The 23,936-nt window shown below is 40.6% G+C and overlaps 1 protein-coding gene across 1 annotated transcript; it reads right to left on the bottom strand.

The window, feature by feature from the left end:
• Positions 1-459: 459 nt before the first annotated feature.
• On the bottom strand, positions 460-1,327 carry LOC147640160 (cypmaclein-like). The gene is made up of 3 exons (XM_086823227.1): positions 1,169-1,327; positions 910-967; positions 460-819 (listed from the first exon to the last, which is right to left on the bottom strand). Exons 1-3 carry the CDS (start codon positions 1,235-1,237, stop codon positions 635-637), a joined length of 312 nt encoding a protein of 103 aa, XP_086679353.1. The 5' UTR covers positions 1,238-1,327; the 3' UTR covers positions 460-634.
• Between the last annotated feature and the right edge of the window lie 22,609 nt (positions 1,328-23,936).

The following is a 23,936-nucleotide window of genomic DNA, read 5'->3' as shown; positions in this document are numbered from 1 at the left end:
ACCTGAACCAAAGAACTCTTGAATGGTAGCTTAAAGCGTAAATCATTATACTATCATATGTAAATAAATATATGTATATTAACACATATATATACACATGTACACACACACACACACACACACACATATATATACACATATATATATTATATACATTTGTATTTTATATATATATATATATATATATATATATATATATAGAGAGAGAGAGAGAGAGAGAGAGAGAGTCTTTTAGAGGTATCACTAGTTGCTAGGTGGCCTTCGATGTGGTGCCTACTAGAAACATTCAATGTGTTATTCGCTACTCAAGCACTTCTTCTTCTTTTTTGTCAATAGCACCATGGTCAACAAGGAAATGTTTGTAACTACAACCACGCTAACCATAACTTGAATAAACAGCCTCCATTAGGTGGGTTGACCCTTTCTTCTGGAAAATGTCCTGCATTTGTTAAAGCTCTATTTTGGCAACTTAAAATACCGATAGTTAATATATTCAACAAATAGATTGATTATACAGTAACATACGAGTTTTAGGCAGGGTTAAAAGATCAAAGGGCAAACAAAAACTGAGGGTTCCTTTGCACACTACACTTGTACAAAAAAGAGTTTGGAAGAGCAGGATAGCCCTAAGCGCTTAAGGGCACTTGGATTTCCCTCCGTGGGTGGTCTGGTTCACATAGCAAGCTCCACACACATGATGGTTGCCCGACGTCCCCGGCGGCACGCAGTGGCATCGGTCACAGCACGTTTCACACGCCCTCAAACATACTTTAGGCCGCCCGGCTTCGCTACATCTGAACGCACAGGCTGACGTGCAATCTGCGTACACCACACTAATCAGGCATTTCGCTCACCTAATCAACTTCATTGATTGCTTGTGACTACATGCGTTTGACCTTAAATGCTTACTTAGGGGCGCTGGGGTTGGAGCGGCAGCTGGTATTGGAACCTGCTGTAAATCAGCGCCCTGAAAAGCAACAAAAAATCAGTGCAGTGAAGATCATCGAAGATTATATCACCCCAATTTAACCTTGGCTGTCTGCGTAATGAAGTGCAGCTTGCAGTTGGTTATGCTGAATCAAGGATACCCAAGAACAAACAAGACAGAGTGAGGACATGGAGGGAAACAGAATTTGTATTAAAATGCATAGCATGACAATGAAGATACCTGCAAGACAAGTGCAAAAAGCATGGCATTAAACCCCAAAACCCACAGGAGAGAGCTAGAGATAGCCATGGTAGTAGAACGGAAACCTTGCTAAAAGTGCAGGTGTGACTTATAAAACTGCTAGGAAGGCTACACCTATATATATAACGTGGAGAGAGAGAGAGAGAGAGAGAGAGAGAGAGAGAGGGAGAAGAGAGAAGAGAGAGAAGTGTTGCTGTTTATTGTGTTGCAGGACAGCTCGGTGAATAGAACACTGCAGAAGGTCTGCCAAAAAATAACAAGCGCTCCTGCAAGAGAACAGGTCGATTCTCGCAGAAGGTGGTCAGTGGTGGGTGGGAGACAGCGGGGAGGGAGAGAGAGAGAGTGTGTGTGTTTTCTCAGTTCTGTACTCACTATAGTATGTAGTGTGCATAGAGAGATGAGAGAGAGTCCAGAGAGAGAAAGACTAATAACTTGAAAACAGGCAATTATCCATTCTCTCTCTCTCTCTCTCTCTCTCTCTCTCTCTCTCTGTGTGTGTCTAGGCTATTATCTCTACGTGGGCGGTACACACTCACTCTCTAGCCATCTCTTTCTTAATTAGGTAGTATCGACTCAGATACTCTCTCATTGGGCAGTAGGTACTCGATGGCGCTCTTCGAATCAACCAGTTACCAACCTTGTCTCTCTCTCTCTCTCTCATATGAGACTCACTTTCTCTCTCTTCCAAGAACGTGGAGATAATAGATTCAGCGAGATAACAGATTGTGTAGGCGAGATAATAATAGATTATGTATGTCAGAGGTGAAGTGGGCACTGGTCTCTTTCTCTCTCTCTCTCTCTCTTTCTCAAACAGCGTGCTGCGTTCCTTGCTCTTCTCTCTCTCAAATTATATCAAATTCTTTCTTTTTGACTCTATATTGCTTGAGTACTCTCTCTCTCTCTCTCTCTCTCAAACAGCGCCTTTCTCTCTTCTCTCTCTTCTCTCTCTCTCTCTCTCTCAAATTATATCAAATTCTTTCTTCTAACTATATATACATTGCATGAGTACTCTCTGGCTTTTCCTCGCTCCAGAAGGCTTTTTGAAGCTCGCTGCAGTCTTTTTGAGTAAAGTCACTATTATGAGTCATGCCAATCCTAGCTGTCTTCGCGCACACACAAGGTCTTGTTGTAGTCCTTGGAAATTAAGAACGTACCCTTTCTTCTCGTTCTTAAATATAAAGAGTCCAACTTGCATACACATTATAGTGTTGAAGCTCTAATATATATTGGGCCTCAAAGCCCCTTTTTTTTCAAAGAAAATGGTTATTTATATTAAGAAATTAGAGAAGAATTACATCAATACGGAGCTTTCATATAAAAAAAATGGCTATTTATATTAAGAAATTAGGAAAGAGTTACATCAGATATAGAGCTATTTATATTAAGAAATTAGAGAAGAGTTACATCAAAAACAAAGTGCATTTTAAGCTTCAAAAGGAGCCTACCTTTGAAAATTAGATTTCAAAAAAATGGGCACCTTAAGTATCCCAAGTACACTTCGAGTTGAGTAATGGGCCTTACTTGATGTTTAATGGGTTTTATTTTGATGTTGAGTAATGGATTTTACTTGAAGGCTAAGGCCCTAGGCTAGCCTTTCACTCCACTCTTTATGGTTCATCATTCAAATTGCAAGTACCCACTTTTAGTACTCTTTCACTTCACTCTTTATGATCCATCATTCACACTACAAGTAGCTACTCTAAACTCTTGAGCTGCTGAATGTAAGAAAGTGCTAAGGCTAAATCATTAATTGGCCTTATGGGACTTTTAAAGGGCAATGGGCCAATAAAGGGGCCATGGGCATGGTCTAATGTGGAGGCCAAGGTATAAGTGAGTGTGAATATGGAGCATAGGTATATAAGATAATTATAAGCCTTGATTGTAAATAACTCATATAGGTACCCGGAGTGAAGAATTGGCCCCAACTCTTGCCTTGGATACAAACTCGGTAAGAGGGTGGGAAGGCTTGGCCGGGGGATCAGCAAAAGCACAAAGCTTTTCCCTGAGACACACGTTCTTCTATCATTCTTGGTATTTCACAAATGTAATTGATGAACAATTGGTGCAAGGGTTGACACTTGTTTTGGATTAATTGGACACACTTGTTGATTTGAGATTTGGTTGCAAATTCAAAGGAGGCTATGCTGAAATTTTTGTAAAGTGTATGTATGATGCTTAATATGGATTGAGTTTGGGACACTCAAATACATGCTTAAGGTTTTCGGATAACACTTTTGATGTATTGGAACATTGACAAATGCAAATTGGGTTGCATTATGTGAATTTTGGGACACTTTGACTATGCTCTGTAGATTTACAAAACCCTAATTAACTCAAAAAGGGGTGAGGATGTTCTATGGGTGTTTGTTTAGCCTTATTGTACTATTTTAAGGGCTACGTCTAGAGCTGTCAAACTCCTAATTCTGATATCATTTGCATGCCGACAAAAGTTGACCGCAATTAGAAGGTGGGCCCAATAAAAAATAGCATGGTATTTTTAGGAATTGAGCATGTGGATAGAGTGTATATGTCACTAGCTTCATAACAAACTAAAGATCAGTTGATTTGGACATCGTTGCCTCGGTCAAATGGCAATAGTTGTGACCGGTCAAAGAAGTCAAAATACAGGATAGTTGTTGGTCAAACTGGTCAAAGGGTTATTGAGATATAGAGCTCATCTAGTGAGGCGGTGGACACTGATGACCCGCCTTGGGGATATGCCCCACACTTACACCACTTGCATGGTTGGTGAGATCATGGGTGATATGCGGCCAGTGGGATGACAAGCTGTGTGACAGCCATTCTAGAGACTGGCATAGATATAGCTCCAACTCATTTAGTTGGGTTCACACTATAGAAAACCCTAGTATCTATTTGGTTGAGTACCTTTTCATATGGTGTGCACTCTTATCTTTGTATATGGTGTGTTGAGTGTTGTGTGAAGAAGAAGAAGATTTTCAGCCTCTCACCTTGTGTGCTCTTTTTTAGGGTTTTGTGAGTGTGTGTGTGCTTACAAGAGCTCAAGCTCTCTTCTCCCCTACATCTTTTCATGGTATCAGAGCCTGGTTTATAGTAAGGAATGAGCTGCAAGCAAGAGAAGCGTAGGAAGCGGTACAAGGGTAAGAGCTTCAACTACTCTTCCCTATTTGTGTTGGCGACTACACCCTTGTCGAGAGCTCTACGAGAGGCACTGGCAAACGATCTGTGATTGAGGAGCTTTCTTCGCAAGAGTAAAGCTATAGGGCAACTATAGGGTCCAAAATTGGATAAAATTTTTCTGGCCGAAAACGCGTTTTGGGCGCGTTAGGACCTCCGTTTTTCAGAAAGCATGCGATTTCGAGCACTGCGGGTAAGTCATCGATTCTATGCAGAACTTTGTTTTAAGAACTGCAGGAAGACAGATTGGTTGTGTAGACATTGTGTGTGCTGCAAGGAGGTCAATAGTTGATATTGGGTGTATGTATGCACATGGAGGTCACTGGTTGTATGTGCATGTGCCACATGAGCTGAGAACTAAGCTAGATCCAAAAGCTAAAAAATATGTGTTTATTGGGTATTCCCTTGAGAAAAAGGGATATAAGTGTTATAACCCTGCTACACGTGAGTTGAGGGTAAGCAGGGATGTTGTTTTTTATGAGATGATCAGCTGGTATGATGGTGAAAAAGAAGCTGTTGGGACTGATGTGAGTGGAAATGTGGTTGCACAGAATGCAAGTCAGCACTCACAGTCTTTGAGTGGACCAGGAGAGTCCTCATCTAGTGGTTCAGTTGATAGACCATGGAGTGGCAGGCTGCGTCATAATACCAGTCCTGCAAATGTGATTAGTACATCACATAAAGGCAAAGAGAAAGTGGTTGAGCCCCTTAGTATGCCTGATATTTCTGCAGGGCATTCTCATGTTGATGGAGAGTCTAGTGGCTCAGAGATGAGCCTTGATGAGGATCTTGGGATACCAGCTATGAGAACACTTGGTGTAAAGAAGGCTATGGAAGCCATGAATACAAAGCTGCGAAGATCTGGGAGAGTGAAGAATCATGCGCAGAGGTTTACCTATGATGGTTATGTGGCACATCACTATGCATACATGGCAAAAGTTGTATAGGTTGTAGAGCCCACATGCATTGATGAGGCTGTTGGAAATGTGTGTTGGGAGAAAGCTATAGATGAGGAGATGGATGCACTATATGGAAATGAGACTTGGGATTTAGTGCAATTGCCTGAAGGCAAGAAAGCCATTGGATGCAAGTGGGTGTACAAAGTAAAACATAACAGTGATGGAAGCATAAGCAGGTACAAGGCTAGATTGGTAGCCAAAGGATATGCGCATACATATGGCATTGATTATGAGGAAACTTTCAGCCAAGTTTCCAAGATGGCAATAGTGAGAGTTGTGATAGCAGTGGCTGCGTCAAAGCAATGGTCTTTACATCAGATGGATGTAAAGAATGCATTCTTGCATGGGGATTTGCAGGAAGAGGTGTATATGTTGCAGCCACCTGGTTATGAGGATGTGAGTCACCCTGAGCATGTTTGCAGGTTGAAGAAAGCCTTGTATGGCTTAAAACAAGCATCAAGAGCATGGTCTGACAAGATTTCTGAATATCTTGTCACTATTGGCTTTTATGTAGCCAATGCAGATTTCTCATTGTATGTGAGACACAGTGATAGAGGGGTTGTGCTTGTTGTCATCTATGTAGATGACCTGATCATTACGGGGGACCATGATGCAGAGATCTTTGATGTAAAGATCTTGCTTAGACAGAAGTTTGAGATGAAGGATCTGGGGGAGCTCAGATATTTCTTGTGCATTGAGGTGATTAGGTCACCACATGGTATTGGATTACTGCAGAGACAGTATGGCTTGGACATGTTTTCCAAGTATGATATGACAGGCTGTAAGCCTATCTCAGTGCAATTGGATCAGAATGGCAAGTTGAGTGCAGATTCAGGAGAGATTTTGGAGGATCCTATTATGTATAGGCGCATAGTAGGAAGCTTGATCTACATGACGATCACTAGGTCAGATTTGAGCTATGATGTTGGGTTGGTGAGTCAGTTTATGCAGGTTCCTCGGAAGCTGCATTTAGATGCATACTGAGGTATGTGAGGTCTACTTTGCATTGTGGACTATTTTATGAAACTGGGACAGAGATATGTGTACATGGGTACACATATGCTGATTGGGCTGGTAGTATCTCAGATAGAAGATCTACTAGTGGCTTCATGTTTTCTTTGGGGAGTGCTGCTGTGACTTGGAGCAGCAAGAAGCAGCCTACGGTTGCTCTATCCAGTACAAAGGCCGAGTACAGAGGTGCTGCTATGGTACCATGTGAGGTAGCTTGGTTGAGAAAGCTACTTATTACATATTTGGGTCTATCAGTGGGGATAGACAAGTTGTCATTTTTTGTGACAACATTAGTAGTATACAGTTAGCCAGGAACCCAGTTTTTCATGCTCGCACGAAGCATATAGAGGTCCACTACCATTTTGTCAGAGAGAAGTTTTTGGCAGGAGACGTTGACCTTGTTTATGTCAGCACACAGGATCATGTCGCTGATATCTTCACCAAAGCATTGGGTACAGAGAAGCTCCACAGATTCAGGGCTTCGCTTGGTGTACATGAGATGGAGTTGAGCTCGAGGGGGAGTGTTGAGATATCGAGCTCATCTAGTGAGGCGGTGGACACTAATGACCCGCCTGGGGGATAGGCCCCACACTTACACCACTCGCATGGTTGGTGAGATCATGGGTGATATGCGGCCAGTGGGATGACAGGCTGTGTGACAGCCATTCTAGAGACTGATAGTGCCAGCTCATTTAGTTGGGTTCACACTATAGAGACCCTAGTATGTATTTGGTTGAGTACCTTTTCATATGGTGTGCACTCTTATCTTTGTATATGGTGTGTTGAGTGTTGTGTGAAGAAGAAGAAGATTTTCAGCCTCTCACCTTGTGTGCTCTTTTTTAGGGTTTTGTGAGTGTGTGTGTGCTTGTAAGAGCTCAAGCTCTCTTCTCCCTTGCATATTTTCAAGGGTATGTATGGATACGTAGTGCTCGTAAAAGGCATTCCATCAATCTGTAGATTGTCATATTTGGACACCAATTGGTTAAGTTACGGCAATTTGGGCTTATGGTTTCCAAAAGTCAGAGAGCATAGGCATATGGACCATTGACTGAAACAAAAAGGAGTACAAAGTTGGAAAATAAATACCAAGAGCTTTCCAATAAGCCTTAGTTCATTTGAGTTCGACATTCCTATCATCGGGAGTACTATTTGGAAGTTATGGAAGATTTTGATAGTGAGGATGATGGCTATTATGAGAACAAAGATTGCTATAGTACGGACATTGAAAGTTGTACTGATGATGAAGAAGATTGCATTGGTTCCAATATTGAGGATGACACTTCTAATAAGGATAGTTACAATCTTAAAGACTCTACTTGTATAGAAGGTGACAATGAAGATGTGTACTATGCTTATGATTCTCAAAGGCATGTGGAAGATGTGATCTTGATGACTATGCTTATGATTCTTTGAATGGAGCTTCCTTCCGTACATATGGCAAATGCACATGTGTATATGGATCATTGGTTCTTGGGACTCCCGTTTGACCTAGGAGATTGTGTGATGATTGAGGATGCATGGCTATACGATCTTTTCGACTCAGGAGAGGCATTATGTTTTGTAGCTTCGGAGTTGGTCCATGATCCACTTTTTTTCCTCTCCAAAACTGTAATCAATTGATATTTTCTTTTTGGCAATCAAATAAAGCATGAAAACTAGCTCGCAAACTTGAAACAAGGTGTTTGAGCTTTAAAATAAATTCAAATTACTCATTATATTTAATTATGTGAGGTACAAGAAAAAGTAAATTATGGGAGGTAGAAGAAAACATACATTGTTTTTAGCCACTAGGGCTAAAAACATACATTGTTTTTAGCCACTAGGGCTTAATAGTCAAGACAATATGAAGTACAAAGATAAAGCCTTAAAAGAAAAAAATGGAATAAATCAAAATATCTATCCAAATACTCAAGATTGTCCTATGCCCGGATAATCTCCTCTCCCGAGATTGCTTAAAGTGAGTGAGAGTAATCCTCTGTAAGAATTTGTTTTGCCATTGCCACAACCGGTTCATCCATACCTCCAAGTTGAGCCCCTTTTGAAGTAGGCTATTGATCATTGCAAACAATCTATCACATGGAAGCCATATAGGGTTAACTGTCTGACATATCTCATGCACGCTACTTGCTCATTGTTGACAGCTAGTGGTGTGACTCTCTCCATAGTTGATATGGTCAATCAAGCTACCAAAATTACTCAGCTTCATCTTTTTTTTGTGCATTAAAAGATGTTTACTTGGTTCTTAGTAAGATAAAACTTCATGCGGTAATCTATCTCCATGCCTCTGTGAGGAATCCCACTTCCTAAATTAGAGCTTCATAGATGTCATAGTGCATGCCTTTCCACGTCTCTTCAACCATTTCTTTATTCGGCTAACCTCTATGTGTTAACCCATTTTGGGATTGACAGATGCTACCACTCATATTCTACACCAAAGAACAAAGAGACATACCAAAAGAAGGTGTATGATGAAGCTATGAAGCAACAATGTTCATATCTACAACTTGGATGGGTGCTCATAATGGTTTGATGGAACATTTATGGTAATTTTTACTCCAAGGATGTGTGGTAGCAAGCTAGTGTGACTTTTTGAATGATGTACTTCATGAAAGTATTATGAGATTTTAAGCATTGTATAAGTAATAGGTCACTTAAGAGCCATGGGCACCTAACCAACTAGTGTGAATTTTTGAATGAAAGTACATTATGAACGTATTATGAGATCAAGCTAATGTGACTTTTTGACTGATGTACATTATGAAACTATTATGAGATTAAGCATTGTATAAGCTATAGGCCACTTATGAGCTATGGGTGCACACCTGACCTGGCCACAATTTAAGTGTGTGTGAATACTTATGATCTTATATATAAATTAGATTCTCTTATAATGCAATATTGTGCAATTGAGTCTTGCTCTTGCTAACCCTCAACAAAAAACAATGCTCATGGGAGAAAGCGATGAAACAAGTGTCAAGCTCTTAGAGCATGGCTCAAGCTTTGACCACTAAACATAAAGTTCCCCAAAGTGGATTTCCTATGGCTTTAAAGCCTAAACATTTTTTGGCATTGCTATACTATGGAGCAATCCCTTGCCTCTTTCTTTGCTTTTCTCTAGATCTATGATTTGCCCATTGCCAATATTCTTGAGTCTAAGTGGATTTCCACACAAAATAGAAGTGGTTTTGATGGAGATTTCTGTGTGATTTGGTGTATTTTTGGTCTCTTTTTCTTTTTTTTTATGTATAAAAGAATGTTTTTTAACTTAAATTTTAGCTCAATTTATTCTTTAAATTTTATGTAGATTAGTTTTTGGTGTTCACTTATGTACATATGAATTTTAGACTTAGATTGCATCACTTTGCATCAAAAGATGCATTAGCAATGCTTTTTGTTAATCTTTAGCTCTCTTTTAGGATAAACGTTGGACTTAGTTGCTTAATTTTTACATTTTAATTGTGTTTTTTTGTTTCATTTAAGTGCATTAGAGTATAAGCATGCATTTTAGGTAGCTTAATCTTAGAAGAACTCTTAATTTCATTTAAAACACTAATTGGATTGATTTTTGGATTAAGGGGATGATTAGTAAATTTCAAGAATTGAGAAAAAGACTTAGGCTTTCAAATGGCTATTATGATCAATGGGGTGTTAAATTGATGATTTTGGGCTCTTAGAGATAAATTTGTATATCATTGCATCTAATTGACCTGAAGATTATATAAAAACCATTAAATTTGGTCTCTTGTGCTTCATTTCACATAAGAGAGAAGCACACCATTAGTGGCCAAATTAGAACTTGAACCATTTGGGGCATGAGGATTAGCAATTGCATGACATGCTTCATTCAATTGACCTGAAGATTATATAAAAACCATTAAATTTGGTCTCTTGTGCTTCATTTCACATAAGAGAGAAGCACACCATTAGTGGCCAAATTAGAACTTGAACCATTTGGGGCATGAGGATTAGCAATTGCATGACATGCTTCATTCAATGGTGTGCTCATTATTGAAAATTAGTCAGTGATTTGAATCCAATTAATGTTAAAAACCTCACTATTTTAGCCCCAAAGGGAAGGGTGATCAGAAGTGTCATTAATACTTACATTACTGCTATTGATCCTACTTCATTAAGTTCCTCTCTTTCCTTTCTCTTTCTTTATTTCTCTCTCTTGTTAAATCTCTTCTCTTTCTTTCATTTCCCCCTTCCTTCTGTTTTTTTTCTATCCTCCCTCTTGATTTCTTTCTCTTTCTTTCATTTCCTCCCTCTTCTCTTTCTTTCATTTCCCCCTTCCTTCTATTTGTTTTTCTATCCTCCTTCTTGATTTCTTTCCCTCTCTTTCACTTTTTTTTCTTCTAAATAGCCTTAGGCCTAAGATTCTCCCGTAGTTACCATTTTTCACCGCCCCCTCGCCCATAGGCAATGACGCCGAGGAAGCACCTTATGGGTTTTTGAATGCAGGACCTCTTGGTCAAACACCTTCACCACTTGGGCTATCACCTCATTGGCCTCTTTCTCTAACTTCCTTCTCTTTTTTTCCATTATTCTTCCCATTTTCTCTCTCCCTCTCTTTATCTTCTATTATTCTATTTCTTTTGTTCTTTCTCTCTCTTCATTAACTTCTATTTCTCTCTCGATGTTTATTTCTCCTCATAGCTAGCTAATAGGTGCTTCTTTGTCCTTTGCCTTGGACATCATTTCTATTTTTGTCCCGTAGCTAAGCCACCAACATTTGGGTCCTAGCTAGTCGCCAAAGATGCCACCAATAACACATGAAGTTTCCTTTGGGCTTGCAAATTCTACATGCACAAGCACCATGGAGTCCATGATGCTATCAAAGGTATGCAGCATGAACTTCACAGTGATCTTGTTGGTGAGATCAACTCCACTGCTCAATAAAAACTTTTTTTTCAACCAATCAAAAATAAGGACAACTTCTTAATCTACCTAGTTTTAGTTCTCAAAATGCATATTACATGTCGGTATTATAACTAACATATATAACATATTACATGCCAATGTTATAATTAACATATACAATAAATCCATATTACATGCCGGTGTTATAACTAACATATAAATGAATCCTTAAAATAAGGGTAATAAAAAATCTGTCATTTTTTTCATAATTTTAGCCAATAGAAATACACTAAGTTGCCATTTTTCCAAGCATTAATCCACTCTATCATGGTGTTTTTCTCTCTCAGACTACCCTACTCACATCATGGTGAGGCATTGTATTAGGGCTACTTAGTCCTTAACCCATTTAACTATGATGATTTATTCAACCCTCAATGTAGCTATGTAGTCACTACCCCCTCCATCAGGAATAGGGGGATTACCTCACTAGATCTCACAAAAGAACTCTCCTTCAACATCAAGCTGAGAGGGGGGGGGCTCACCCAACTATGCTGTCTTGAAATCGTTAGGGGGCTTTGACATGGCCCTTTGTCTATTGAACCCTAACTGCATATAGAAGGAAATATCCCAATAGAACACACTACCAAGGCACTCTTGACATGCCCCCTTCCATGGATCATAGCCTATTCAATCCTCTCTTGCCTTTATAGGCGGCCTCTCACGTAGCACCCATGCCCTCCAATAACAAGGGGCCTCACTCCACCTCTAAAAACTTTGTTTGTTCTCAACCACCCACCATTGAAGTACTCACCTTTACAGATTACACCCCCGTTGATACGAGGGTGTTTTTTAGCCTTGGTTCCACTACAGTCTCTCTACATGCAAAGGGGCTAGTTCTAAATAGTTTAAGACAGCTCTAACATGCTTGCCCTAGTGGATCCCCTTGTGGGTTACACACTACTCCCTGAACTTACCTCTTACGTGCAAGCCTTCGATTGTTGTTTTCTACTGATGCATCCCCTCACTTTGAGACGTAGAATTGATGGAGAAGAAACCTCTACAACACAAGATTCCATAGCAACTCATGTTCATGCAATTAAAGCCCTCACAAAAGAGGCACCTAATGCAGTTTAACATGCACTTGAATCCCTCTTTCAAAAGGCATTTACGGCTAGCCCATCTTTTGACAAAGAACCTTGGTTGCACACATTCAAAAAACCTTCTGGATACTATGATTGGGCCATGTATGCAACCATGCAAGCCCTAGACATATGACAATATCCAGGATGCCATGTTATTGAAATACGAAAAAGAAGAACTTGAAGCCTCAATGGAAGAGTTTTTAACCCTTGTTGGAATACGTACTCATCCTCTTGCACCTGGGGGACATTCCCTTGTGGTTGTTCGTGCATCCGATGGCCTTATTATTACTAGCCCCAATCTGGAGGTGCCTTTGCACCCTGTGATGCCTCTACTCATAACTCTTTTATATGAAGGCTCTATGTTTTGTTGGAATATGTGTGAATGCATGCTCATATGCGCATGCAAGAGTCCGTCACCTTCTATTTATGAAGGCTCTATGTTTTGTTGGAATATGTGTGAATGCATGCTCATATGCGCATGCAAGAGTCCGTCACCTTCTATTTATGAATGTAACCCACTCATGCAACAATCCAACCTCATCTATTCACCTACTACTTCTTGTCTCTCATCTTTATGGTAGCACTTATGTCTGTGTAGTTATGGTGTTGTTTAATCTCTTATGCCCTCCTAGGCATTCCTACATGGTATCATTGATGCCCTCTAGAGATCAATCCTAGGGCTTTTGTCAAGCCCACCAATCCTGTTGTGCTCTCCCAAAAGAGGTTCTCTCTCTCTTTCATGGCTTCAATGGCACTTGGTTTGCACGTGATGCTATATGCATGCCTATATTGGTTCACTCAAGCGCCTTGCCTTGGTAGAGTTAAACATGGCCCAAGCATTTAGAGAAAATACCATATTAGGGAGTTTGGGAAGATCCCAATTCCCATTTTGCAAGATAAAAAAGAAGAGGGCATAGTGAACCCTTTTAAGCTTTTGTCAAAACCAGCTCCTCTATTGACATATCATTGAAAAGCTCTTGAAGAGTAGGTCCTAAATCCACTTCTCCGACAACTTTAGATTTGGCATGCTGAAGATACACTAAAAAGTATATTGAAAAGGAAATTCCCAAAGTAATGGAATTTTCCCAAACTCCCTAATATGGTTTTAGAAGGCAAATTTAATAATGAAGGTGCCCCAAAAGCAGACCTTGTTTTGCCCTTTTGTTTGGTTCATGATTGTTCTACAACCCCCAATCATTCCTTGCATGTAAAGAGAAGCAACTTCCTTGGGGCAAATACAACAAGCGGAGGCTCCGTGCTTATTTACTGAGGTGCACATATCTAAGGCTGGCTCCTACCAAGTAGCCAAGCCTACTCCGCTCAGATGCATTTCCTTTGAAATCTTTTGCAACACCATGCTCAAATAAAAATCAATCAAATACATACCCTAGCTTAGGCATACACAGGTGCGACTCACCACACCCCCTTCAAATAAACAGGTGGTTATGCACACATCTCTCATTCATTAGGAATATTAATGATGTCATGTAGCCTTATGTCCACAATAGAGGCAATATTCTAGTAACAAATCATTCTCACTTTCGTTTTAGATGAGAGGGGGAATGTTGGAATATGTGTGAATGCATGCTCGTATGCATGCAACAGTTACCAACCATCACCTTCTATTTATGAATGTAACCCACTTCATGCAATGATCAAACCTGATCTATTCACCTACTACTACTTATCTCTCATCTCTGTGGTGGCGCTTATGTTTGTGTAGTTATGGGGTTCTTTAATCTCTTACATCCTCTTAGGCATTCCTACATGTTGACTTCAACACCTCTGGTCTTTTCCATGGTCGGATAATTCTCCTCTAGAAGAAGGGGAGAATACTTGGCCTTTTCATTGACTTGTTTGTGTTTTTACAACCACACTTACAATTGCCTATAAAGAAGAAATCACAACTAAAGTCATCACCGACAACCACTTTACTCGGTCAATTACTCTACACCTTTGATCGACACTAATAGTAATTGTAATGCATAACTTCCGCATGCATGCATCATTGCATTCTTGCACACACTAGCATAGCATTATTTTCATGCTCTTGTAACTCCGAACGTACAAACACTGCTCGGTTCTCGAAAGGGTAAATGTTAAGGTATGGATTACACCATACATATGCACATGTACAAACACTCCTCGGTTCTAGAAAGGGTAAATGTTAAGGTATGGATTATACCATACATATCCACATGCACACCTTGTAATTAACAAAACTCCTTGTAATTAACAAAACTGCCTCTACTCTTCTATACTAAAAAAAACTGCCTCTACTCTTCTATACCAAAAAAAAAAAAAAAAAAAAACCTCGTACATACATCAACCTCTATTACACCAAGGCAATCTGGAGGATTGCGCCGCTGTTGAAAATCTATCAAAGTCAACCCAAACGTTGACGTGAGAAAGGCGAACTCCCGTGACCTCACGTTAAGTGAAAGCTCAAGGGAGGTCACGGGAGTTCGCCTTTCTCACGTCAACGTTTGGGACTCGGCAAGACTTCACGCTTTGTGAGGTCACGGGAGTTCGCCTTTCTCACGTCAACGTTTGGGACTCGGCAAGACTTTGACCGTGAGATTAAGCTCCCTCCTACAGTGTGAAAACTAAAAAGAAAGAAAGAGTTCACGTGAGAATAAAAGTGGGCATCCGTGAGATTAAGCTGTGAAAACGAAAAAGAAAGAAAGTGTTCACATGAGTACAAAAGTGGGCATCCGTGGGTATGCAAAACAAACAAAAAACTAAGAAACGAAAAAGGAAGAGAGTGTTCACGTGAGAATAAAAGTGTGCATAGGTAAAGTGACACGAAAATCATCAATTTTTAGTGATCCATATAAAGAGGAGAGTTGGTGTGAAGCTCCCCATGCTTTGAAAGCTCAAAAATTGGTCATCACCGCCGTGAAAATGTAAACATTGTTGTGAGAATGCAGAAAACTAGGGACATGAAAATGCAAGAGCTTTGTCGAGGTGAAAACTGCACATGCACTCTTTTTATATATTTTATCTTTTCGCTTTTCCTATTTTTCTCTCTTTCCCTCCATTATCTGTTTTCTTTCTCTCTCCTTATTTCTTATTTTCAATTCCTTATTGCCTTTTTTGTATTTCTTTCTTCTTTCTCTCCCTTTAAAATCTTTTTATATATTTATTTATCATTTAAAAAAACAACAACGACACAAAACAAAGACAACAAGCAAACAAGGAACACAAAACAAACAAACAAATAAGAAGAGGAAGCAAGAGTGGGTTAATGGTCGGAGCATGAAAATGTAAGAAAACATTTCATTAAAAATCTCAAATGTACTTCAAATGGAATGAAGGTAGAACCGGTGACGTGGAAAACTTAGGAATTCTAACATGAGATTCTTTGTAAGGAAAGGAACTCAAGCATAAAGAGCTTTCAATTCAAGGGGTTAGTGTGCATATAGATTGTTTGTTCACAAAGTACCCCTAACATTTTATATTCATGTCCTTTGTGAAGGGAGTCCACTTGTACTACAAGTTAGCCTAACAAATCCCACAGATCAAAGATATGGATATTGTTTTCACTCTAAGGGTAGATTTGAGCTTGTATAATTTTGATTTCCATGGGCACTTCAATTCCAACCTTTATTCTAGGATGATTCAGATTATGATCAAGTTCCAGCATTGGGGTTTAAAAAATTTTCAAGGTGTTATGGGCTACCACACCTCCCAAGAGAGAACTTTACCTATTCACAATCGAAAGAAGCAATAGACAACAACTATCATTGGGTACTTACCAATGCTTCGAGCTCACATCCCTTGAGCTCTCCAAGCCCCACTCCTCCAATCTCCACCTCCACACTGTCACCACCGAGTCGCTTACACCACAATGCAAGGCAATCTTCCTCTCACTCTCCAATGCACATGCATAGGCACTAGAGTACACACACTCTCTCTCTCGCACACACACACATAAGACAAAGCAAGATCTCTCATAGCATAAAGGGGGATTATGTTCTTTGATTATGAGAAATTTTCTTTTATACATCTGGCCCTTATTCACACTTGGGTGCCCAAAACTTACTAACTAAGGCCTTGGGTGGCCAGTATCTCAAAATGTACAACTTTTGTAGTGCCTTTACATAACACTTACTAATGTCCTCAATTGGAGGAGCATCTTTGTCCAAAATGGGATTAACATCCCCCCTACCTGATGTAGGTTATGTCCTCATCACCTTTTACCTAGGTCGAAAGACTTGGGGAAGTTCCGACAGGATTGAAGCTTTTTCAAGGTTCTTCTGAATGCTGAGTGTGACGTCTAGAACTTGGTGTCGACCATGTCTTCGAACTTGACATGCATGTAACTTGGAAGACACCTGAGGCGATGATAATAAAGCATCATGCCTTGTTTAGTTGGGCCTCTATTCATGTCAAAGCAAAGCTGCTCTGCCTCAAATCCATCGTACCGTTCTTTTGGTTGATCGATAAGAACCATGATCAACTTCATGAATCTGACAGGCGACTACTATGTCTAGATCTGGAATTCTACACCATGCTTGTATCCATGTGAGCAATTGCTATTGTTGACTTGTGATATTTTAGAATGTTGAGGGAAAGAATTGAGGGAAAGAATGTTGAGGGAAAGAATTGAGGAAAGTTGTAACAGACATGAGAGTCTCTTTGCTTTGCTTCATGGAACTAGAGTGGAGTGAGCCGTTTTTTGCACTCATTGTGTTGGCGGGGAGCACTGGTACTGAAAACTGTTTTATGGCACTGTCAGGAACTCCTTACACCAATCAAGCTGTTATCCAAAATCCTCAAGTCGGCGGGGGTTGGTATCATGTGTTCTGATAGCTGTATAGCCTCCCCTTGTATGTACTAGGTGTTGTTTGTGCCATTTGTGGAAACAATAGCTGATCATGAAAGTTATAATTCAGATCTCACAGATCGGATTGGCCACCTTGGTGTGACGAGCCACATTCTTCCACAAGGTCCCCTCTCCTCCCATTGGTAGTAGCTCTTCTAGTTCTAGCATTGGGGCTTGGAGAGGGTATGGTACATAGAGTTGCCTTTGTGACTCCATATTAGAGTATGCATTCGGAAATATTCTAGGCTCAAATGGTGTGATTTGCATTAGCACTTTGAACATGAGTTTAGGCTTCAAAAGGGGATTGCCTACTCGGATGAAGCCCTCGTACTCTACAACTATCAAAGACTCAATAACATTTATATAAGTAAAAGCTTGTATGTCATCCTCCTGAGGGTGAAGATCACGTACCTCATCGATCAGCCTTGGTGGAGATAGAGTTGGTGCCGGCATCTCCTCGAAGAGGGTTAGTGGGAAAATCAACAAGGGTAGAGGAGAAGCGAGAGAAAGTACAATCATCCTCAGTCTTGTTTGTAGGAGCTACACTAGGAAAGGGATTTAGTAATTTATTGGCAATGGAAGTAAACACTAGATAAGTAAAAGAAGTGGAGGATCCTGATGTTTCCTCTTGGGCGCCCAAAACTTACTAACTAAGGCCTTGGGTGGCCAGTATCTCAAAATGTACAACTTTTGTAGTGCCTTTATATAACACTTACTAATGTCCTCAATTTGTCCAAAATGGAATTAACATCCCCCCTACCCGATGTAGGTTTTGTCCTCATCATAACCTTTTACCTAGGTCGAAAGACTTGGTCGCCAAACTCATGTTTGTAGAAGTTCTGACAGGATTGAAGCTTTTTCAGGGTTCTTTTGAATGCTGAGTGTGACGTCTAGAACTTGGTGTCGACCATGTCTTCGAACGTGACATGCATGTAACTTGGAAGACACCTGAGGCGATGATAATAAAGCATCATGCCTCGTTTAGTTGGGCCTCTGTTCATGTCAAAGCAAAGCTACTCTGCCTCAAATCCATCATACCGTTCTTTTGGTTGATCGATAAGAACTATGATCAACTTCATGAATCTGACAGGCGACTACTATGTCTAGATCTGGAATTCTACACCATGCTTGTATCCATGTGAGCAATTGCTATTGTGACTTGTGATATTTTAGAATGTTGAGGGAAAGAATTGAGGAAAGTTGTAATAGACATGAGAGTCTCTTTGCTTTGCTTCTTCGTGGAACTGGAGTGGAGTGAGCCGTTTTTTGCACTCATTGTGTTGGCGGGGAGCACTGGTACTGAAAACTATTTTCTGGCACTGCCAGGAACTCCTTACGCCAATCAAGCTGTTATCCAAAATCCTCAAGTCGGGGGTTGGTATCATGTGTTCTGATAGCTGTATAGCCCCCCCTTGTATGTACTAGGTGTTGTTTGTGCCATCTGTGGAAACAATAGCTGATCATGAAAGTTATAATTCGGATCTCACAGATCGGATTGGCCACCTTGGTGTGACGAGCCACATTCTTCCACAAGGTCCCCTCTCCTCCCATTGATAGTAGCTCTTCTAGTTCTAGCATTGGGGCTTGGAGAGGGTATGGTACATAGAGTTGCCTTCGTGACTCCATATTAGAGTATGCATTCGGAAATATTCTAGGCTCAAATGGTGTGATTTGCATTACCACTTTGAACATGAGTTTAGGCTTCAAAAGGGGATTGCCTACTCGGATGAAGCCCTCATACTCTAAACTATCAAAGACTCAATAACATTTATATAAGTCAAAGCTAATATGTCATCCTTCTGAGGGTGAAGATCACGTACCTCATCGATCAGCCTTGGTGGAGATAGAGTTGGTGCCGGCATCTCCTCGAAGAGGGTTAGTGGGAAAATCAACAAGGGTAGAGGAGAAGCGAGAGAAAGTACAATCATCCTCAGTCTTGTTTGTAGGAGCTACACTAGGAAAGGGATTTAGTAATTTACTGGCAATGGAAGTAAACACTAGATAAGTAAAAGAAGTGGAGGATCCCGATGTTTCCTCTTGGGCGCCCAAAACTTACTAACTAAGGCCTTGGGTGGCCAGTATCTCAAAATGTACAACTTTTGTAGTGCCTTTATATAACACTTACTAATGTCCTCAATTTGTCCAAAATGGGATTAACATCCCCCCTACCCGATGTAGGTTCTGTCCTCATCATAACCTTTTACCTAGGTCGAAAGACTTGGTCGCCAAACTCATGTTTGTAGAAGTTCCGACAGGATTGAAGCTTTTTCAGGGTTCTTTTGAATGCTGAGTGTGACGTCTAGAACTTGGTGTCGACCATGTCTTCGAACGTGACATGCATGTAACTTGGAAGACACCTGAGGCGATGATAATAAAGCATCATGCCTCGTTTAGTTTGGCCTCTTTTCATGTCAAAGCAAAGCTGCTCTGCCTCAAATCCATCATACCGTTCTTTTGGTTGATCGATAAGAACTATGATCAACTTCATGAATCTGGCGGGCGACTACTATGTCTAGATCTAGAATTCTACACCATGCTTGTATCCATGTGAGCAATTGCTATTGTTGACTTGTGATATTTTAGAATGTTGAGGGAAAGAATTGAGGAAAGTTGTAACAGACATGAGAGTCTCTTTGCTTTGCTTCATGGAACTAGAGTGGAGTGAGCCGTTTTTTGCACTCATTGTGTTGGTGGGGAGCACTGGTACTGAAAACTGTTTTATGGCACTGTCAGGAACTCCTTACACCAATCAAGCTGTTATCCAAAATCCTCAAGTCGGTGGGGGTTGGTATCATGTGTTATGATAGCTGTATAGCCTCCCCTTGTATGTACTAGGTGTTGTTTGTGCCATTTGTGGAAACAATAGCTGATCATGAAAGTTAAAATTCAGATCTCACAGATCGGATTGGCCACCTTGGTGTGATGAGCCACATTCTTCCACAAGATCCCCTCTCCTCCCATTGGTAGTAGCTCTTCTAGTTCTAGCATTGGGGCTTGGAGAGGGTATGGTACATAGAGTTGCCTTCGTGACTCCATATTAGAGTATGCATTCAGAAATATTCTAGGCTCAAATGGTGTGATTTGCATTAGCACTTTGAACATGAGTTTAGGTTTCAAAAGGGGATTGCCTACTCGGATGAAGCCCTCGTACTCTACAACTATCAAAGACTCAATAACATTTATATAAGTAAAAGCTTGTATGTCATCCTCCTGAGGGTGAAGATCACGTACCTCATCGATCAGCCTTGGTGGAGATAGAGTTAGTGCCGGCATCTCCTCGAAGAGGGTTAGTGGGAAAATCAACAAGGGTAGAGGAGAAGCGAGAGAAAGTACAATCATCCTCAGTCTTGTTTGTAGGAGCTACACTAGGAAAGGGATTTAGTAATTTACTGGCAATGGAAGTAAACACTAGATAAGTAAAAGAAGTGGAGGATCCCGATGTTTCCTCTTGACCCTCTCCTAAACTTAGGGGCAGTTTGGGTGGGCTTGTTAGTTTTCATAAATTCTTGGAGGTCAAGTATATCTATTGTGGTTATATTAGGATATTCAATATGCTCCTTGTCAAAATTATAAACCATGTTAGTTAGCATAGCCTCCATATGCTTATGGATATTTTTATAGAGTTTATAATACCAAATAGATGATATAATGTGGACTTAGAGATATTTAGATGTTGATGGGTATTATAACTTCAATCCTGCCAATTACCCATTGGTAATTGGCCGGTTTTAATGGAATGTCATCTAGTAGAAACAAGTTGAGTTTATTGACATTGTCATCCAGTATGTCCGATTGCTGTAGCACCCAACACCAACTACAAATGTTGAGCACTATGGGATGTAAGGGAAAGAAGAAAATATCAACTTAGCTAGTAAGGACTATATCCCCTCGAAGGATTCCCATTACCAAGGTTGGGTCTGTATCCCTTTCCGTGTTTTGATGAATAGGTCTCCTAAACTGAGGTCTTCGGTGAGGTTAATTTCGTATTGAAGTAGAGAGAGGGTTAGTGAAGATAAAAAGAATGTTAGAGTTTGAGGAGGGGCCCGAGGAGTTACTGGCAAAACGAACCTAACTCCGAAGCGCGTTCGATGAGTTGTCGTAATTCATCGGGTTGATCAATCCTTTGAGATCATTGTTGGAGGGCAAGCTATCAATTCCTGAATCCTTTAATCTTTGGTTGTAAGGAGTTCAAAGATGGTTGCCTCAAACTCCAGGTCCGAGGTTCCTAAAGATGTCATCTATAACATTTAGCATTAAGGCATCAGTCATTGTTGAGTAGTAGGAGCTCACGGCCTTAGTGTTGTGTTGTGTGTGTGTGTGTGTGTGTGTGTGTGTGTGTGATTTTCTAAACATTGGTGCACAATGGGAAGAGTGTTAATGGGGTGAGAAATGAAGCAATAAAGAATGGGTGTGAATTAGAGTTTGTCGTGAGTTAGTATGATTTTGTGAAGCGGCATGGCTAATTCCGTGAATTGGAAGAGGGTGAAATAGCTTAGTCGAGAAGTAGTAGTGCATGAACTGCTAAGCCATGAGGGGTTAAAGCGTGAGATGTTAACTCGTGAACTGTTAAAACGTGAACTAGCTAATTCATGAAATGTTAAATCGTGAAGCATTAAATCATGAAGTAGCAATTCGTGAAATGTTACAGCGTGAGCTGCTAGACCTTGAACTGTTAGGCCGTGAAGTGGCTAAGCCGTGAAGTAGTAGTGCGTGAACTACTAGTTTGTGAACTATAAAGATGTGAATTGTTAGTCTGTGAAGTGGTTAAGTCGTGAAATAGCAGTGCATGAATTGCTAGTTCATGAACTGTAAAGACGTGAACTATTAGTTTATGAACTAGCAGTCCGTGATGTGTTAGTACATGAACTAACAGTTTTTAGGTCACGACTAAAAGCACGTTATGTTTGTTAGTGGTTTGCACTTTGGTGTGATCAAACTAACACTTAGAAGGTGGATTATCCGCAGCACCGAGATTTTAGTATTGACACCGTGAAATAGTAGACTGCAATTTCATGTGTCCAATCCCTTATGCATTTGTGAGTGTGAGGGGATTGCTGGAAGTTGTCGTTTATAAGAGTGTAAGAAGGAAATGGGAAGATAAGCACAAGAAGGAGAAAGAATGGATGCCTTATAAACTGACGATTTGAACAATCGAGTGCTTGATGAACAATGTTGCATGGAAATATTGATACCCTATGGATTCCTATATGCTCAAACATTCTAAGGGCACATGTTATGCATTCAGAGGAGTAGAAGTGTACATGAATGACCTTGTTTCACGGCATGAAAAGCATACCCCTTTACCTTGTACCCACTTGCTTGGAGCTGGGTACCCCTTTACCTTGTACCCACTTGCTTGGAGCTGGGTACCCCTTTACCTTGTACCCCACTTGCTTGGAGCTGAGTACCCCTTGTCATCCACCTTCCCATGGGAACCTTGTACCCACTTGCTTGGAGCTAGGTACCCCTTTACCTTGTACCCACTTGCTTGGAGCTGGGTACCCCTTTACCTTGTACCCACTTGCTTGGAGCTGAGTACCCCTTGTCATCCACCTTCCCATGGGAACCAATGTTGTACTTGGGGAGCTCGTGGGTATTTGTTGTTGTAACCGCTTTAGTTCGGATTGATAATTTTTAAGTTTTTCTTCCCTCAGTGGAGGAGTACATCCATCAAATCTTGGTGAACCTATTTCGTTTCCTATGCATGAGGGTGCACGTGTCCATTACCCTGGTTCAAAATTTGGATCATGTTTATCTCCTTGGTGGATGACACTGGCAGTGTCGCACTCCCTTGTTTACTTGGTTGAACTCGTTTCTTCTTTCTTTTGGAGATACACGTGACATTGGGTTGTGGATTGGTTTTTGGTACCAATAATATTTCCTTGATAGTAGCCCTTTGCTACTAATAAGTCTTTTCTAACCCACCACTTTTGAATGAGGAGTTGTGTGCAGGCTTACTTGGAATGCTACTTTCTCTCCTTGGTTTGATTCCCTTGTCTTTTGCCTATAGCATGGCTTTCCTGCCTTGATACCCACAAGGTTGGGTTCGTATCATAGTATCCCTAGGCTTGAAGCTGGGCTTTGGGAACCCACTATTGTATGATTGGATACCTTTGCTGTCTTTTCTACATTTCTCTTGATTGGGGATGATGTTTTGACATGGATGCCTGTTCTGTTGAGTCTTCCACCTTGCTTGGCATTGGTGGCTCCATGTTGCATGCTACTACCTATTTTCCCTTATTAAATGGATTCCATAATGGAAGGGTGATGGTTTCTTTGCCATCATTGAGTTGTACTTCCCGTTTCGCCCATTGGATGTGACAATTGTTGGCACAAATCCAGGATCGTCCAAGAAGCATCTCCTCTTCCATGGTTCTTGCAGGCATAACAAATACCTTCTTGACCAAGGAATTAGTTTTGAGATGTTTATATTCAAAAATACAATTGTTTGTGTAACAGATGGATGCACACACTGCAAACCTGTGCATAAGTTGACTCTAGGGGGGGTTTGTTTAAACCTACCCATGTCTCATGGAATCAAGTTATGATTTGACCCCGTATCAATCAATGTGATGCTTGTCATGTGAATACACTTTATAGGGACATTTACATGGAGTTGTGTAGGTTCGATATCTAGATCATCCTTTTCAAGCAAGGTGAGTGAAGCCATGTTCACGTGTAGCGTTCTCCCTTCGAGTCTTTATTTTCCTTTGCTTCCCTCGCCTTGGATTCCTCTTGAGCTTGTTTGATCTTTTCCTTAACTAGCTCTTTCTTTTGTTTTAGAAGATGCT

This window comes from Cibotium barometz, chromosome 3 (assembly GCF_041138505.1).
Source record: "Cibotium barometz isolate CiBa-2024 chromosome 3, ASM4113850v1, whole genome shotgun sequence".
Taxonomy (NCBI): domain Eukaryota; kingdom Viridiplantae; phylum Streptophyta; class Polypodiopsida; order Cyatheales; family Cibotiaceae; genus Cibotium; species Cibotium barometz.
This window is presented reverse-complemented; position numbering and strand designations above follow the sequence as displayed.

What these genes read in the sequence shown, in the direction of transcription:
- LOC147640160 (XM_086823227.1), bottom strand. Translation starts at nt 1,237, where the DNA reads ATGGCTATCTCTAGCTCTCTCCTGTGGGTTTTGGGGTTTAATGCCATG. An exon ending in TTTTTGCACTTGTCTTGCAG is followed by an intron (nt 968 to 1,168) that starts GTATCTTCATTG and finishes GTTGCTTTTCAG; the next exon opens with GGCGCTGATTTACAGCAGGT. An exon ending in TCCAACCCCAGCGCCCCTAA is followed by an intron (nt 820 to 909) that starts GTAAGCATTTAA and finishes TGGTGTACGCAG; the next exon opens with ATTGCACGTCAGCCTGTGCG.